Raw genomic sequence first — 18,086 nt, 5'->3', positions numbered from 1 at the left:
TAACACCTCTTTCTTGACATCAACATTCATAGAATTACTACATGGATAGACATCCTTGCTATATGTATAACATTAAGAGCTCTAAATGGCTAATTAAATCAAGTGTGATCTCTACTAGTCTCTTAATTTCATCTTTGCTTACTCCTTAAACTATTTTTAGCCATCTCTACTAGTCTCTTAATTTCATCTTTGCTTACTCCTTAAACTATTTTTAGCCTCACTTTACTTTCTCATCAATCACTTTTCTCTCTAACTTCATTTAAGATATCAAAAAAAAAGTGATTATTTACTTAAAATGTTAGTTTTGAGAGAAGACATTAACAAATTGATAATGTAGGAGGAGACAAAAAATAGTTTAGAAAATTAGGACAGAAATTCAATAGTTTGTAGGGACTAAAAATTAGTTCAGAAGGTAAGAAAAATAAAATTAATGGTTTAAGGAGCGCAGGACATGAAGCTTTAAACCAATTAAATAATCCAAAGCAAATATTGTTAGTCTAAGTGTGTAGACCCAAAGCTGCAATCGAAAAGACGAAGAAAAACAGTCAGAGGACTGTGCGGTCGACCGCAGTGGCAGAGCCGGTCGACCGCGTGCACTGCAGGAGACTGAGAAGAAGTTTTTGCTCTGGTCGGTCGACCGGCGTGGCCGCTGCGGTCGACCGCAAATGTGCACAGGACCCTGTAAACAGATTTTTCTCTGGCCGGTCGACCGGCCTTGGCACGGCGGTCGACCGCGAATCGTCCAGACAGTTTCCTGATCTGTTTAGGAATCTGTTTCAACCAGGATTCTATATATACCCCAAACGATTTTAGGGTTTGAAAGACATCAAAAAGAGAGCTTTTTGACTGAAAAGAGAGAGAGAATCTCAGAGAGATTTACCCCTTGTTTGAGAGCTTGTATTTTCTTCTTCAATTAATAGAAAGATTGTGTGGTGTGGCTCCCGAGGACGTAGGCACGTTGCCGAACCTCGTTAAATCTGTGTGTTCGTCTCTTTTACTGTTTTTACAAGGTTAGATATTTATTTGTGGTTTATTCCTACTTTCCTACTTTCAACACAAGGTCCGGAAGGGCAAGGGTTCGATTGATTGTTTCGAATCCCCAACAACTGGTATCAGAGCTTCGTTCAGCAATTTGTGTGAAAGCCATGGCAGAGGAAAGCAAATCAAAGATTGAGAAGTTCGACGGATCGGATTTCGCCTACTGGAAGTCGCAGATGGAGGACTATCTGTACCAGAAGGACTTGTATCGCCCGCTGTTGGGCAAGGAAAAGGGAAAGAAGAAAGAGGAGTCAGATGGTGATTGGGAGGTACTGGATAGGAAGGCTCTAGGGCAAATCCGGTTGTCGCTCGCCAAATCAGTAGCCCACAATATTCTGAAGGAGAAGACAACGGTGGGGCTTATGGAAGCGCTCGCGAAGATGTACGAGCAACCGTCGGCAGCAAACAAGGTGCATCTAGTCAAAACTCTTTTCAACCTCAAGATGGCAGAAGGACGGTCCTTCACGATGCACCTCAGCGAGTTCAACACGATTGTTGATCAACTTATCTCCGTGGACATCACGTTCGATGACGAAGTGCAGGCCCTTCTACTACTATCGCAGTTGCCGGATAGTTGGGCAGGTTGTGTGACGGCAATCAGCAATTCGGCGGGGAAAGAGAAGTTGAAGCTGAATGAGGTTGTTAGCATGATTCTATCCGAGGAGGTTAGAAGGAAATCGTCCGAATCAGAAGGTTCAGGTTCAGCCCTAAGTTTCGAGCAGAGAGGCAGAAGCCAGAAGAAAGGGAACCAGAACAGGAATCGGTCGAAATCAGTGAAGAAGAGGCCGAACTCGAAGGTTAGGTCTATCAAAGGGAAGTGTTGGAACTGCGGCCAGGAGGGCCATATGTCTTCGGTCTGTAAAGCACCAAAGAAGGATGCGGGTGAGCAGGAGGCTCATATCGTGCAGGATGCCTTGATCCTTGCTATGGATAGCGATTCTGATTCTTGGGTCATCGACTCAGGAGCTTCTTTCCACGCCACTGCTAATAGGAAACTACTTCAGAACTATGTAGCAGGGGACTTTGGTAAAGTATACTTGGGGGATAATGAACCTTGCAATATTGTTGGAAAGGGCGACGTTCAGATACAGATAAAGGGCTCTAAGTGGAACTTGAAGAACGTGAGACACGTGCCGAAGCTGAAGAGGAATCTTGTTTCGGTGGGACAGCTTGGAGCAGAAGGCTACGTTTCGACATTCACCGGGGATTCGTGGAGGATCTCCAACGGTACGATGGTTGTTGCCAGAGGCAACAAAACGGGAACTCTCTACCTCACTTCACATGCGAGTGACACCCTCGCAATTGCAGCTGGCAAGGAGAGTACAGATCTGTGGCACAATAGGCTGGGGCACATGAGCGAGAAAGGGATGAAAATTCTACATTCACAAGGAAAGCTAACCGGGATCGACACCGTGGAAGTCGGGGTTTGTGAAGACTGCATCTTTGGGAAGCAGAAGAGGGTTAGTTTCCAGAAGGGTGGAAGGCCACCTAAGGCTCAGAAGCTAGAGTTGATTCATACAGATGTATGGGGCCCAGCCAGTGTGTCTTGGCTGTTCGAGATACTACGTCACCTTTATCGACGATCACTCGAGGAAGGTGTGGGTTTACTTCATGAAGCACAAGTCAGAGGTGTTCGAGATCTTCAAGAAGTGGAAGGCCATGGTCGAGAACGAGACAGAACTGAAGGTGAAGTGCTTGAGATCAGATAATGGTGGAGAATACGAGCTGGAGGAGTTCAAGAGGTTCTGTGCTACGAATGGGATTCGCTTAGAGAGGACTACTCCAGGGACGCCGCAGCAGAACGGCATTGCAGAGAGGATGAACAGGACCTTGACAGAGCGTGCGCGGAGCATGCGATTACATGCAGGTCTGCCTAAGACATTTTGGGCGGATGCGGTACATACAGCAGCTTACCTTATTAATCACGGGCCATCAGTTCCATTAGATTTTGGGATTCCAGAGGAGGTTTGGAGTGGAAAGAAGATAAATCTCTCACACTTGCGGGTATTTGGTTGCGTGGCTTATGTTCATATCAGTGACCATGTCAGGGACAAGCTAGAAGCTAAGTCACAGAAGTGCACATTCATTGGATACGGCATTGATGAGTTCGGGTATCGCCTTTGGGATGAGAAGAACAGGAAGATCATCAGGAGCCGGGATGTGATATTCAATGAGGAGGTGATGTACAAGGACAGGGACAATGCCAAGGATAGCCAAAGCAGTGGGAGCAGCACTACGGATACAGGTGGATCCGAGTACATGGATATAGAGGAACTTCCAGATAGGGGTGATGATGTTTGTTCTGACTGTTGGCTTCATTGAAGAAGGAAAGGAAGAGATGGTGTGCAAGCTCAAGAAGAGCTTATATGGTTTGAAACAGGCTCCGAGACAGTGGTATAAGAAGTTTGATAACTTCATGCAGAACAATGGCTACAGAAGATGCAATTCGGATCATTGCTGTTATTTCAAAAGGTTCGAGTCCAGCTTCATTATTTTGTTATTATATGTTGATGACATGTTGGTAGCAGGACCGTGTTTAGAAGAGATAAACAGTTTGAAGAGGCAGCTAGCAAAGGAATTTGCAATGAAGGATCTGGGTGCAGCGAAGCAGATTCTAGGGATGCGAATCAGTAGGGATGAAGCTGAAGGGACATTGAGTTTGAGCCAAGCTGAATACATTGAGAAGGTACTTCAGAGGTTCAACATGCAGAATGCTAAAGTTGTTAGCACACCCCTTGGAAGTCAGTTCAAGTTATCTGAGGAGCAATCGCCTAAGACAGATGCAGATAGAGAGCATATGAGCAGGGTGCCATATTCTTCAGCCATTGGGAGTCTCATGTACGCGATGGTTTGCACGAGGCCGGACATCGCCCATGCAGTGGGAGTTGTGAGCAGATTTGCAAGCAATCCAGGAAAGCAGCATTGGGAGGCCGTAAAGTGGATAATGCGGTACTTGAGGGGAACAACGAACAAGCTACTATGTTTCAGGAGGAAGGAGTTGGTGCTGCAGGGATACGTGGATGCGGACTTCGCCGGTGATCATGATACGAGGCGAAGCACCACGGGGTATGTTTATACCTTAGCGTCGACAGCAGTGAGCTGGGTCTCACGTCTGCAGAAGATTGTGACTTTGTCTACAACCGAGGCTGAGTATGTCGCGGTGACTGAAGCAAGCAAGGAGATGATCTGGTTGAACGGGTGCTTGGAAGAGTTGGATCTGAAGCAAGGGAGAGGAGTTCTTTATTGTGATAGCCAGAGCGCTATACATCTTGCCAAGAATCCAGTATATCATGCCAGAACGAAGCACATCGACGTTAAATACCATTTTATACGCTCGCTGATCGAGGACGGAAAGTTGCACTTAATGAAGATTTTGGGGAGTCAAAATCCGGCAGACATGTTGACGAAGGCAGTCACCATTGAGAAACTGGAGTTGTGCGCAACTTCAGTTAGCCTTCACGAGTAGAAGACGAAGGCGGAGCCACACTACGAGGATCGGCGCGATTGTCGGGATGTTGATTGAAGAAAGAATTTTTTCAGAGAAAAATATACATGCGAAGAAGGGGAGAGTTCGGGTGAGCTCGTTGATGACGCTTTGGTCTCCAAGTGGGAGATTGTTAGTCTAAGTGTGTAGACCCAAAGCTGCAATCGAAAAGACGAAGAAAAACAGTCAAAGACTGTGCGGTCGACCGCAGTGGCAGAGCCGGTCGACCGCGTGCACTGCAGGAGACTGAGAAGAAGTTTTCGCTCTGGCCGGTCGACCGGCGTGGTCGCTGCGGTCGACCGATATCGTGCACAAGACCCTGTAGGATTTCGTCGTTCTGACCGGTCGACCGACCTTGGCAAAGCGGTCGACCGCGACGCAGATTCGCTGTTTCCTATTTTATCTAGGAATCCTGTTCTGCTGGGGTTTGTTATAAATACCCAAACGTTTCTAGGGTTTGCAGGACATCAAAAAAAGAGAGCTTTTTGACTGCTAAGAGAGAGAGAATCTCAGAGAGATTTACCCCTTGTTTGAGAGCTTGTATTTTCTTCTTCAATTAATAGAAAGATTGTGTGGTGTGGCTCCCGAGGACGTAGGCACGTTGCCGAACCTCGTTAAATCTGTGTGTTCGTCTCTTTTACTGTTTTTACAAGGTTAGATCTTTATTTGTGGTTTATTCCTACTTTCCTACTTTCAACACAAGGTCCGGAAGGGCAAGGGTTCGATTGATTGTTTCGAATCCCCAACAACTGGTATCAGAGCTTCGTTCAGCAATTTGTGTGAAAGCCATGGCAGAGGAAAGCAAATCAAAGATTGAGAAGTTCGACGGATCGGATTTCGCCTACTGGAAGTCGCAGATGGAGGACTATCTGTACCAGAAGGACTTGTATCGCCCGCTTCTGGGCAAAATATACATTAAAAAAAAAGGCAAAAACTAATCAAAATGGGGCAAACATCCAGCTGCATATCGCAAGGGGGCTTCTAAGAATAAACCAGCCAATAAACCAGCCTACTTTATTCTAAAAAGGTCAAAGTCATCGTTTCCTTTACGGGTCAACGAACTCGCCCAACTCCAAACGGCTCGACTCTTGAATCGAATCGAGATCCTCCCCAAATAAATACCCTAACCCCCAAATTTCAATGGCAATTAAAAATGGCATATTTCTTGATCTCTCTCCTCTTCTTCCTCGTTTCCTTTGGTTTCTCTTCATCTTCGATGGTTTCTAGAGAGGTTTTTCCAATGGAGGGCAACATCGCGTGGGTTGTTCAAGTCTCTGATCTCCATATTAGCGCTTATCATCATGATCGAGCTGAGGATTTGGATAGATTGCTGGGACCTGCGCTCAGAATTATTCGACCCCATTTGCTTCTCATCACCGGAGACATCACTGGTATCTTTTTTTGCTTTCCTTCTTCAAATTCATCTCAACTTTTTTGCTAATTATTTCAAAATTACTAATTGCATGATGAGCCTTCTAACAGACCCATGTTTAATTTAGTAACTGATTTCCCCATTAAATCTCAGAAAACGTTCTATGATCAAGATGTGTAACATGAATGCATTAGCATATTTTTAATGTTTATTTGATAAAAACAACTTTTATCTGACTCGGTTTTTCTTGATCAATTACAAAGCCTTAAACGGTAGAAGAAGAGCTTAACTGCACAATTGTAATATATCCTCGGACGATTGTAATTATTTAAAGATTTCTTGGTGCTTGTCTCACTAGAATGATATAAAAGTTTTAGAATTTCTGAACAATCAAGGAAGGTGGCATGTGTAAATTTGCTCTTACATACAATATAAGATATTCTTCAGATAAGCTGGACTAGGCTGTATTCTAGCAAACACCACGCTGAGGAATCAGTGACTAAAGCTATTTGTTTTTGTAAGCCATATGTGAGAGTAAATTACAAGAAACCCCCATCATCTATACTATGTTTTCCAAGAAGCGCCCTGATCAAAAAAGTTAAACAAAACAACCCTTCATCTATGATCACTAGTGAAACTGTTTCTTTTGTGATAGAATTTGATTCTTCAAATTTGCATGCAAAATTCTAGATTAGTGATAAATAGATTATATTTTTAACTTTATCCAAAAATAATAACTTATTCATTATTTTCTTCAAACGTCTAGACAGGTGTCTGCATGCAAAGTTCTAGGTTAGTGATAAATAGTTTAGATTATTAACTTTATCCAAAAAATATATTCATATTTTCTTCCTTCGACTCCTAAATCTGTGAATTAAAGTGTAGATGTCTTTTCAGACCTTGAGTCAAGTGTCATTTTCATTTGAAAAGCAAATTTTTATTACTAATTAACGGTTTCATTAAAGAACATTGAAAAGGGGATTTTTGTTGAACTTTCTAGATGAAGGGGTTTATTGACAAATAAGGTATAGACGATGGGGGTCTTTTGTAATTTACCAAGCTTTTTTTGCGCTATCTGTTGGAGTTTAGTACTTTATTTCTTCTTTCAACACTATTTCCCCCTAGTTGTCTACCTATGTTTTTTGTTTTGGAGAAAAGTTGACTAGCATTGTTGTCTAGCTTGATAAGTCATCTCTTTTTTTAGAATAAAAAGAATTCCTTAGTAGAGAAAACCTATGATATGCGGCGCACTTTTCCAATAATTGGCTTGTTTTATCAAGGTCTTGTTGGGAATTTAACGCCGAAACCCCTTTGATAGCAGAAACGCAGAATAGAAAAAGTACACCAAGATTTAACGAGGTTCGGCAACTACTTACGTCCTCAGGAGCCACACAGTAAATTTCTTATTAATCTAATAAGAAATTACAATTCAAGAGCGAATCTCAAACTTGAGGGAGCCACACAGTAAATTTCTTATTAATCTAATAAGAAATTACAATTCAAGAGCGAATCTCAAACTTGAGATTCCTCAATAAATACAATCTTTCATTGTAGCTACAGTGAAGATTCCTCTCTCTTAAATAACACCCCCTCTTAATCCTCTCTTCAAATCCCCCTCTTAAACAAATCCCCTTTTTCTCAAATCTCTGAGAACGAAAAAAGGTAGAGAGAGGGAGAGAGAGATTGCCGGAGAGGGAGAGGATGAGCTGCCGCCAATGGGGTTTCTGAGATCGCGAGAGAGAGAAGGGGGGAAAAAGACACATGGGCTAGGGCACAGGGTTTCCCTTTTATAGGGAAACCCTAGGATAGCTGGCGACAAGCTATCGTCGCCTGTCAACAATCTCGCCTGCGAGGAGCTCGAGCTCGCCTGTCACTTGTCGAACTCGCCTGCAAGAAGATCTTCAATTTTTGCCTGCAACTTGTCCCGAGCCCGCCTGGAGTTCGCCAACTCGACCTCGCCTGCTCGAGAGCTTCGCCCACATCTGGTCGCCGACAACCTCGCCTGAAAAATCTCGCCTGCAAGGTTTGATCTCCACACTCGACTCAACAATCTCCTACTTAGAGATAAAACCGTCATCAACAGGCTATCTCATCAAGCTCATCCTCTTGTGTGGCTCCGCCCTCATCACCTATACATGAAGGCCAACTGAAGTCACACACAAGTCCAGTTTCTGAACGGTCACCGTCTTTGTTAATATGTCTGCTGAATTCTTACTTCCTAGAATCTTCTCCAGTTTCAACACGTCATCTTTCAACATGGATCTGATGAAGTGGTACCGAAGCAGAATATGCTTCGTTCTAGAATGAAATACGGAATTCTTAGCCAAATGAATCGCACTCTGACTATCGCTGTGCAAGACATTTCTCTCCCGTTTGAATCACAGCTTTGTTAACAAACCCTAAAGCCATATCATCTCTTTACTGGCTTCAATCACTACAACATACTCAGCTTCTGTAGTGGACAGAGTGACAATCTTCTATATCTGTGACATCCAACTAACAGCTGTAGTTCCGACAGTGAATACGTAGCCGATGGTGCTTCTTCGGTGATCGACTTCGCCGTCGAAGTCTGCATCTACGTACCCTTGTACTTCTACCTCTTCCTTACCAAAGTACAAACACTTCTGTGTGGTGCCTCATAGATACCTCAGAATCTACTTGACCGCTTCCTAATGAGCTTTTTCTGGATTCGACATAAAACGGCTGACCACTCCCACTGCATGGCAAATATCTGGTCTCGTACAGACCATTACGTACATTAAACTTCCGATAGCTGAGGCGTAAGGGACCTGAGTCATACTCTTTTTCTCTTCTTCTGACTGAGGAGACTGATCCTTCGATAGACTAAAATGGCTGGCCAATGGTATGCTCACTGGTTTGGCGTCGCCCATGTTGAATCTCTACAAAACACAGTTGATGTACTCCGTTTGAGATAACTGCAAGAGATCTCTCTTCTTATCTCTCGTGATTTACATTCCAAGGATCTTCTTTGCTGGACCCAAGTCCTTCATGTCAAACTCCTTTGACAATTGCTGTTTCAAACTCCTGATATCTTTCATATCTGCACCTACAACCAGTATATCATCAACATACAACAGTAAGATGATATAACTGGACTGGTATCTTTTAAAATAGCAACAGTGGTCGGCATTGCTCTTCTGGAAACCTTCCTTGTGCATGAAACCGTCAAACTTCCTGTATCACTATCTTGGGGCTTGTTTCAGGCCATACAAGCTCTTCTTGAGTCTGCACACCAGGTTCTTCTTCTTTTCTTCTGAGAAACCTTCTGACTGATGCATGTATATCTTCTCTTCTAGATCTCCATAAAGAAACACCGTCTTCACGTCTAACTGCTCGAGATGAAGATCTTCAATTGCTACAATACTCATCACTGTCCTGATAGTATTTAGTTTTACCACGAGAGTAAAAATATTAGTGTAGTCAATTCCTTTATTCTGCTAGAATCCTTAAACAACTACCCGGGCCTTATATCTTCTGAAACCATCCTGCTCCTCTTTCAACCGGTACACCCATTTGTTGTGGAGTACCTTCTTACCCGTAGGTAACTCAGCTAGTTCTCACGTCTGGTTTGAAATGAGAGACTTCATTTCATCTTTCATGGTAAGCTCCCACTTGCTCGCATCTCCACTCTGACAAGCTTCATCAAAGCTTTCAGGCTCTCCTCTATCTGTCAACAACAGATAGTTCATGTATCTCCTGTTAGGCACAGAAGACCGTGAAGATCTCCTCAAAATCGGAGCTGGTGCGTCGGGCTCTTGCGCACCAGCTTGTCCAACAGGCTCTTCTGGCTGAGGACCTTCTGCATTGGGTTCTTCCGAGAGGTTACTTGGGACATCATCTACATCTACAAATATTGACTCGCTCTCTGAGTCATCTGTCTTGTGCATGTCCTTGTATATCATCTTCTCGTTGAATATCACATCTCTGCTACTGATCACCTTCTTGTTTTCGTTGTCCTAAATACAGTAGCCGAACTCATCTTCACCATAGCCGATGAAAGTGTATTTCTTTGACTTGGGATCAAGCTTATTCCTGCCTTGATCACTAATATGCACGTAAGCTACACAATCGAAAACTTTAAGATGTGAGAGTTTTACCTCCTTTCCGCACCATACCTCCTCTGGTATTCTGTGCTCCAATGGAACCGATGGACCTCAGTTGATCAAGTAAGCTGTTGTGTTGACCGTTTCTACCCAAAACTACTTCGGTAAGACTGACTGTACCCGAATGCTTCTGGCTCTCTCTGTCAACGTTCGGTTCATCCGCTCAGTTACACCATTTTGTTGAGGCGTGCCGGGCACGGTTCTCTCCATTCTGATCCCGTGCTCATAGCAGAACTTCTTGAATCCGGTGTCTTCATACTCACCGTCATTGTCGGTCCTGAGCTTCTTTATTCTCAGACCGGTCTCATTCTCGACCATGACTTTCCATCTCCTGAAAACCTTAAATACTTCTGATTTATGCTTTAGAAAGTAGACCCACACTTTCTGAGAGTGATCATCAATGAAAGTCACAAAGTAGTGTTTCCCACCAATGAACGCGGTGGTGGTTGGTCCCCAAACATCTGAGTGGACGAGCTCTAGCTTCTCTTTCTTGGGGGTTCTGCCACTTGTCTGAAAGCTGACTCTCTTCTTCTTTTCAAGTATGCATTCTTCACACATATCTAAATCAATTGATTCTAGACCTGGGAGTTTTCTCTTTGTGTGCATGATCTTCATTCCCTTCTCACTCGTATGACCGAGTCTCTGGTGCCACAGCTTTGAAGTCTCATTGCCTGCTGCAATTGAGATCAAACAACGTGCACCTGCTGTCATATATAGGGTATCAGTCTTCTTGCCTTGGGCAATCGTCATTGCGTCCTTTGAGATCTTCCAATCATCTTCGTGGAAGATCGTGGTGTATCCTTCGCCAGCCAACTGACCTACGGATATCAAGTTCTTTCTCAGGTCGAGAATATACCTTACATCATTCAGCTCCCATACTGACCCGTTCAACTTAATTTTCACCACACATTTGCCCACAATAGCACACGGTTGATCATCACCAAGGTATACGTATCCAAGATTTTTGGGAACATACTTCTCAAAGAATTCTTTCTGAGAAGTAGCATGGAACGACGCTCCTGAATCTAACACCCAAGATTCCTCCTTGCTCTCCAAAGAGCATATCAATGCGTCGTCTCCTCCTGAAGTGAAAGTGACATTCACCTCTGCTTTCGACTCCTTCTCCTTCTGAGCACTCTTACACTAATTCTTGTAATGCCCGGTCTTTTTATAATTCCAACACTCGATATCCTTCGAACTATTGCTTGGGTTCCTTGACTTGGACCTCCTGTCCTTTGATCTACCTCTGTAGTTTGATTTGCCTCGTCCGTTCCCTCTGGTTGAATTTCTACCTTTTGACTCTGTATGTATACTGAAGAGGTTGTAGCTTCACCCGGCTCTTTTCGTCGGATCTCCTCACTGAGAACCAGATCACGAACGTCGTCGAACTTTAACTTGTTGTTTCCCGACGAGCTACTCACTGCCGTGACTGTAGCATTCCAACTCTCTGGGAGGGAAGATAAAAGTATCAACGCCCGAACTTCCTCATCAAACTCAATTTTAACTGAACTCAATTGGGTTGTGACCGTGTTGAGTTCATTGAGGTGTTGTGCTACTGACGCGCCTTCTGCCATTTTCAGATTGAATAACCACCGTATCAAATAAATTTTATTTGCGGCTGATGGTTTCTCATACATATTTGAGAGTGTTGCCATAAGACCCGCTGTGGTCTTCTCCTTCGCTATATTGAACACAACATTACGAGTCAACGTCAATCTGATAACTCCGAGGGTTTGTCTATCTAGAAGGTTCCACTCATCTGCCTTCATAGAATCTGGCTTCTTCCTCGATAGTGGTTGATACAGATTTTTCTGATACAGATAATCCTCTATCTGCATTTTTCAGAATCTGAAATCTGTTCCATCAAACTTCTCAAGTCTCATTTTTCCTTTATTTGCGGTCATGACTCCCACTCGAATCCGACTTCCTCTAGATCGTTTCAAGCTCTGATACCAGTTGTTGGGAATTTAACGCCGAAACCCCTTTGACAGCAGAAACGCAGAATAGAAAAAGTACACCAAGATTTAACGAGGTCCGGCAACTGCCTACATCCTCGGGAGCTACACAGTAAATTTCTTATTAATCTAACAAAAAATTACAATTCAAGAGCGAATCTCAAACTTGAGATTCCTCAATAAATATAATCTTTCACTGTAGCTACAGTGAATATTCCTCTCTCTTAAATAACACCCCCTCTTAATCCTCTCTTCAAATCTCCCTCTTAAACAAATCCCCTTTTTCTCAAATCTCTGAGAACGAAAAAAGGTAGAGAGAGGGAGAGAGAGATTGCCGGAGAGGGAGAGGATGAGCTGCCGCCAATGGGGTTTCTGAGATCGCGAGAGAGAAGGGGGGAAAAAGACACACAGGCTAGGGCACAGGGTTTCCCTTTTATAAGGAAACCCTAGGATAGCTGGCGACAGGCTGTCGTCGCATGTCAACGATCTCGCCTGCGAGGAGCTCGAGCTCGCCTGTCACTTGTCGAACTCGCCTGCAAGAAGATCTCCAATTTTCGCCTGCAACTTGTCGCGAGCCCGCCTGGAGTTCGCCAACTCGACCTTGCCTGTTCAAGAGCTTCGCCTGCATCTGGTTGCCGACAACCTCGCCTGAAAAATCTCGCCTGCAAGGTTTGATCTCCACACTCGACTCAACAGGTCTCAAGATTTTTTTTCCTTCTCCGTTGTGGATTCATGGCTGAATATCTTTCTTGGTTGTGTCTATGCTATCATACTGGTTACTTTTTAACACAGTTACATCTCTAAGCAGTTTCTTATTTTAGAGTCCTGCATCCCGCCGTTTCCTCAAACATCTGAATCATGCTACTTATATTATGTCATTGACTTCAGATGCTAAGAACAGAAAAAGAACAAGCACAAGACAGGATGAGTCAGAATGGATTCAATACAAAAGGTCTATGGATGCAGTTGTTAGACAAGGTGGCATAGAAAAGCGAAGAATATTCGATATAAGAGGAAATCACGACAAGTATGGAGTTCCTTATGCTGGCAGCAGTTTGGATTTCTTTTCCTCTTATAGCATCAGTTCACAGCTCAACAGGCTTAGCAACATCCACAGCATATCTCTTGTGGTAGGTTCTTAAGTTCACTCTTCAAACTACCCATTAAAATAGATATCATTTGAGTACATTGTATAATCATGATTCAAATCTTATTCCAATTGCCACTCATCTGGTTATCATTTGATGCATTTCTTTTTGTAGAACAACAATCTTGATTGATTTAAACTTGTTTTCCTAGCTACACGTCATAACAGGCTTGAAATTCAATAAGTTTAGGCTAATAGTTGATTTCAGCTATTTAGAAATGTAACTTGCTTGAAATTCAATAGGTTTAGGCTAACATGCACACATGTAACATCAGTATGGCTAATGTAAATCAAGAATATTCTTAGTGTAATTTATACAGTACATTTTCTGAGTTTTTTAAGTATATTTTGATACAGCAAGCTATCAGTCCTTTGTCCAACCATATCTCTGGAAATTGATAACTTATTAATCCCTGCATTTTTACAATGTTTGAACTGATATTTTCAAAAAGGTCTTTTGCAGGGAGATGATAGGACATATATGTTTCTGGGTATAGATGACACGATGCACATAGGTATCCGTGGACCATCAAATTTGTTTGGCCATCCAACTGATGACCATATTAATACTATTGAATCAGAACTTAGATATTGGGAGAACACTCACCCTAACTCATCAGTTACCAAAGTAGTATTTGGACACTTTCCAATGTCATTTACTGCTTCATCCAAGAAAGGACAGAGATATGAAACTATTTTTGCAAAGCAATCTATATCTGGTTACATTTGTGGTCACCTACATGCAAAATTTAGCAAACAACTTTGGAAGCGGCATTCAGTAAAAGTGGCTGATACAGTTAAGAAACAGTTCTGGGAGTGGGAATTAGGAGACTGGAAAGAGTTCAAACTGATCAGAATTTTATCTATTGATGAAGGGCAAGTTTCATTTGCGGATATGGAACTTTCTAACAAACAAAATGATTTTCCAACCACCATTCTCATCACATACCCCACAGACTCAAGGAGTATGAATCGCTTGGATGCTGAGCCACAAACTCAATTATTAAGAAATGATATAAATACTCTTGTTTTTTCTGCTTTACCAATCCGAAATGTGACTGCTAAGGTTTTTGACTCGTCAAGAGCTTTTAAGATAGTTGAGGAAATACCACTGCTGCCTGCTATTTTCGATTCTTCCATTGACAACAAACCTCTATATCAAGCCAAATGGAATGCTGAAAATTACAGAAACGATCCTTCTGCTGCTCGTTACTGGTTGCAGGTTTTTGTGCTAGATTCTCAAGGTAAGGAGACCCAGAGTGCACTCAGACCATTTTCAGTTGAAGGTAAAGTAGCAGCAGAATATCCCACTACTTTGTTGGTACATTTGGTTTTCAGGATTCGATGGGAGGCCTTATATTCAATACTTTTATGGGGCAACCTTTGCTTTCTTTTTATATTTCTTTCCCTTCCCAAACTTCTGAATCAATTTATGGATAGAAGTGTGTCATATCAGAAATGGGCAGCTTCAGTTTCCGTCTCTTCACCTGTCCAGCAAAGAAGAGTCCTCTTTAGTGTACTCTGGGTGCTGATTGAGGGCTCGAGGAATAAGGCATTATGGTGTTGTATGGTATTTTACCTTTTGTGGCTTGTCAGATTGCCATGGTTTTGGGGTCATATGACATCTGAGAATGGGGATATTGCAACGATGTATATATTTGGGTGGAGCGTAAATAGTCCTTATACAATGAACCTGATGGGGCTTGGCAATCCTGATGTATTGACTATCACATTGCCTTTCATGTATTTTGTTGTTACTCCTCTAATGCTTCTCATCTATTGCTTGTGTGCGGAGAGATCAGCCGCTTGCTTTCAGGCTTCTGCCAGAAAAACAGTAGAATCGGAGCAGAGAGTGGCCAAAACGATGAGGACAAAAAGAAGGGTTCTTCTCTTGGCATGTGCCATTTTCACTTGCATACATTTTAAGGTAAGGTGATGTTGTTCATGTATTTGCTAATTGATATTATCTGACCATCATCTAATGCCTGATTGGTGGTTTCTCTAGCAATGCTGTTCTCTCATGAGATTTTATGGAGCGGGAACTGTTGCCTTGTCGCCTGCCTTCTCATGGGCACCGCCTTTATTACTGGCCACAGCTATTTATTCTACTAGTTAAGCATCATATCTTAGAAGCTTGCTAAAAGTTGGTGATTCTTTTCCAACTGAGTTTGAAGTTGCTCCCTTGTACAACTGTAAGCATCCGTTTTGTTTTTTGTAACCGTAATTTGTTACCGATAACATAATCTATGTCAATTTAATATCCGTATTAGGAATATTTATCTAGTGGCTGATGCCGTTGTCATTTATCCTTACTACTCCACAAAGAAATGGTATAGTTCCAAGCTCTTGAAGTAAATTCTAATAGTATATTATCATTCTAGCTTTCTCACTTATCAAGCAGTTGATATTTGTAAGTCATCACTATACTCTGCAATAAGTTTATCTTTGTGCTTCAGAGATCTTTACATGTACTTCCCCTTCATCAAGTTTTACTATGTAATCTCCAGCTTACATGTTGATCTCAAAGTGAAGTGGATTGTAGCAGTTATAGAGGGAGTGAATTCATCAGCTATCATTTTCATGAATGGTTATTACCACCAAACTTCTTCTTTCCTGAAATCTGAGAACAAATAATCGTAGGCAGTATTTTTTTTTCCTTTCTTTTTTTGTGTGCAATGTGTCCATGAAATTTATTACTTAGAGAAAATAGATAGAATATACATTAAGGAGTAATAAAAGAAGAGGAAGAAGTACAGTGGGAGGAGATAAGAGAAAGGATAAGAAAATAAACTGCTTAACATGGGCCTATGAATCAAGGTGTTACTCCTTCTTTTAAGCTATGTACTCGGTGTAAGCTGATGTTGTCATAGTAGAAGGAAGATGATTGTAAAATCAGGCGAAGAGCGTTTACATCTTTGAATTTACTCTGATACACTCTAGCTCAATCCACTCCAGATATAGAAGTAGCAGGCGATGATGATACAATCTCATTGGTTAACAAGATGTAATGGGATGTTCTAGCTTCAATAGTCTCAATGTGTTGCAGTCGATGACGAAGTGGAGGAAGATGTGATCAGTGGACTCTGAACTATTGTTACAAAAGAGGCATGTGACATTAATGTGGCCAACTCCTCTCGGCATGATCACCAGTAAGAAATTTTCATATAATGTTATCCATATGTGAATCTCCACCTTGAGTAGAACAAGTGCAGTCAATAGTTGGAGGAGGAAAGGGATATAATGAAAATTGTTGTTGAGGGAGTGGCAAAGAGATTTAACCATGAATATAATCTTTGTTTTAGGTTTCAAAGTTGTCTATTAGGTCCTTTGGTCCAATTGTGCAAACACAAGACGTTTAATTGATTCAATAGATATTGCATGTCTGAAAGTAGTGAGGAGGTTGACCTTCATCTAAAATCTAGAGCCTGAACAATAAATTTATCAATTGCGTGCAAAACCAAATTAAAAAGCTATCAAGTGCTAAATTTATTTTTGTCTTCTTGATCAACAGCTCTTAACATTACAGGTACATTATTGTGCGATTCAATTCATGAATTGGAAATCATCGACTATTCTTGGAATGTGAAAGCAATAACTATCTGAGAAATACTTCTATAAATCATATTTATTTTCTTGATGGTATGCATTTATTGCCTAGTGAAATGCTTGTCAAACATTCTCACTGCTTCAAAAACATAACTCTTTTGGAGCCCTGCTGTTTTGCCTTTCTTCGTCTCCCTTCCGATTTCACTTCCTACCAATTTACCCTTTTCCCCTTCAATGCTGGGGATTTCAAAGTTCCAGTTCTTCCGAGAAATGTCCTTCTACACATGACATCCCTTCTTTCTCAAGGTATCATTAATGCGATCGCAAGGCAGTTTTTGTTTGGTAGCTCCTCTTAATTGTGTCTGTTCCCCAAAAGCACATCTTAGTGTGATTAGTTTAAAAAACCAATGTCCTGGGGCTCATCTAATCAAGGCAAGCTTCTTTAAAATATCTCCGCTATGTATCACTTAACACATACTCTATAGGGACGTCAGAAAACTGTCAATTTGACCACCAATATTAATATTACTATTGAATTGGAATCATTTGAATTAAGGCTAATGAGGAGATTAGAGAAGAGGCTGAGACTGAAGTGGAATGCTGAAACTAATATAGTTTTCAGACTTCAATGAAGTCCACAGAACTCAATGCTTTGGCACCTATATTTTAATATGCAAAATGTGATTAGACCTTGTTAAACAAAGATTAGAAGGAAGTCCCAAGGCTCAGAAGTAGAGGGAGAAATAATATTAGAAGTTTCCAGGAATCATGCCGATCTCCCATGTGACAGTACCAAGAATCTCTCCTTTGAATTTATCTTCTAAATTTTAATCTTTGGCCAATCTAGCTAGCACCAATTTGACTTACAAAACTAATAACACTCCTTTCCCACTCTCATTGTTCTTCATAATACAGAAGCCTTATCATTTGTTGTTGTGAAACATATAATGATTTGCTTTCGAGAGAAGAGGAAAGGGTTTGGTTTATGCTTGTTTGCTGTATTGTTAGTTTTTATGCGACCAGAAAGTTTCTTCCATAGCTCTGTCATGATTGTGGAATGTTCTAGACACTCTGCAGTTCTTGATTTGGCTCCTCCACCATTGGCTCCAGAAGGATCAGTAACAATTGAAGGTGGTGATGACTGGGAGACTGCAGATATGAGAAAAGTGCCCACTGGTGCAAATCCTCTTCATAACCGATAAAATACTATATTTTCTACCGTTTCTTTAGTTTTCGAAATGTTTTTTTCTTTTCCTGTATGAGGAAAACTTGTTGTATTATAGATTTGTGTTTTCTTCATATCAAATGAGAGATTTGTAGTATTTGAATTTTTTTAGCAGGTTTGCTGGCTGGTACAACATTTCTGCAATTTTAGTTGTTATTCGTTCTTTACTTCTTGGTGTAGAAAGAGGATGTGGTT

General features: G+C 41.7%; 1 protein-coding gene across 5 annotated transcripts; it reads left to right on the top strand.

Annotated features, from left to right (window-relative positions):
• On the top strand, positions 5,568-18,002 carry LOC109833669 (putative metallophosphoesterase At3g03305). 5 transcript variants are annotated; one of them, XR_002245309.1, is made up of 6 exons: positions 5,570-5,913; positions 12,862-13,103; positions 13,584-15,047; positions 15,126-15,312; positions 16,076-16,269; positions 17,733-18,002. XR_002245309.1 is itself a non-coding variant. In XM_020401418.1 (4 exons), the coding sequence occupies exons 1-4, from the start codon at positions 5,676-5,678 to the stop codon at positions 15,234-15,236; spliced, it is 2,055 nt and encodes a 684-aa protein (XP_020257007.1). In that variant the 5' UTR covers positions 5,570-5,675; the 3' UTR covers positions 15,237-15,426. The 5 variants fall into 5 exon arrangements, 1 of the variants encoding a protein (XP_020257007.1); XR_002245310.1 differs by lacking the exons at positions 16,076-16,269; positions 17,733-18,002 and having other exon boundaries at positions 5,568-5,913; positions 13,584-14,837; positions 14,923-15,047; positions 15,126-15,426; XR_002245307.1 differs by lacking the exon at positions 16,076-16,269 and having other exon boundaries at positions 17,744-18,002.

This window comes from Asparagus officinalis, chromosome 3 (assembly GCF_001876935.1).
Source record: "Asparagus officinalis chromosome 3, Aspof.V1, whole genome shotgun sequence".
Taxonomy (NCBI): domain Eukaryota; kingdom Viridiplantae; phylum Streptophyta; class Magnoliopsida; order Asparagales; family Asparagaceae; genus Asparagus; species Asparagus officinalis.
This window is presented reverse-complemented; position numbering and strand designations above follow the sequence as displayed.

Excerpts from the sequence above, each read along its gene's own strand:
- LOC109833669 (XM_020401418.1), top strand. The coding sequence starts at position 5,676 with ATGGCATATTTCTTGATCTCTCTCCTCTTCTTCCTCGTTTCCTTTGGT. Across the intron at positions 5,914-12,861 it reads CATCACCGGAGACATCACTG|ATGCTAAGAACAGAAAAAGA; the intron begins GTATCTTTTTTT and ends CATTGACTTCAG. Across the intron at positions 13,104-13,583 it reads TCCACAGCATATCTCTTGTG|GGAGATGATAGGACATATAT; the intron begins GTAGGTTCTTAA and ends GGTCTTTTGCAG.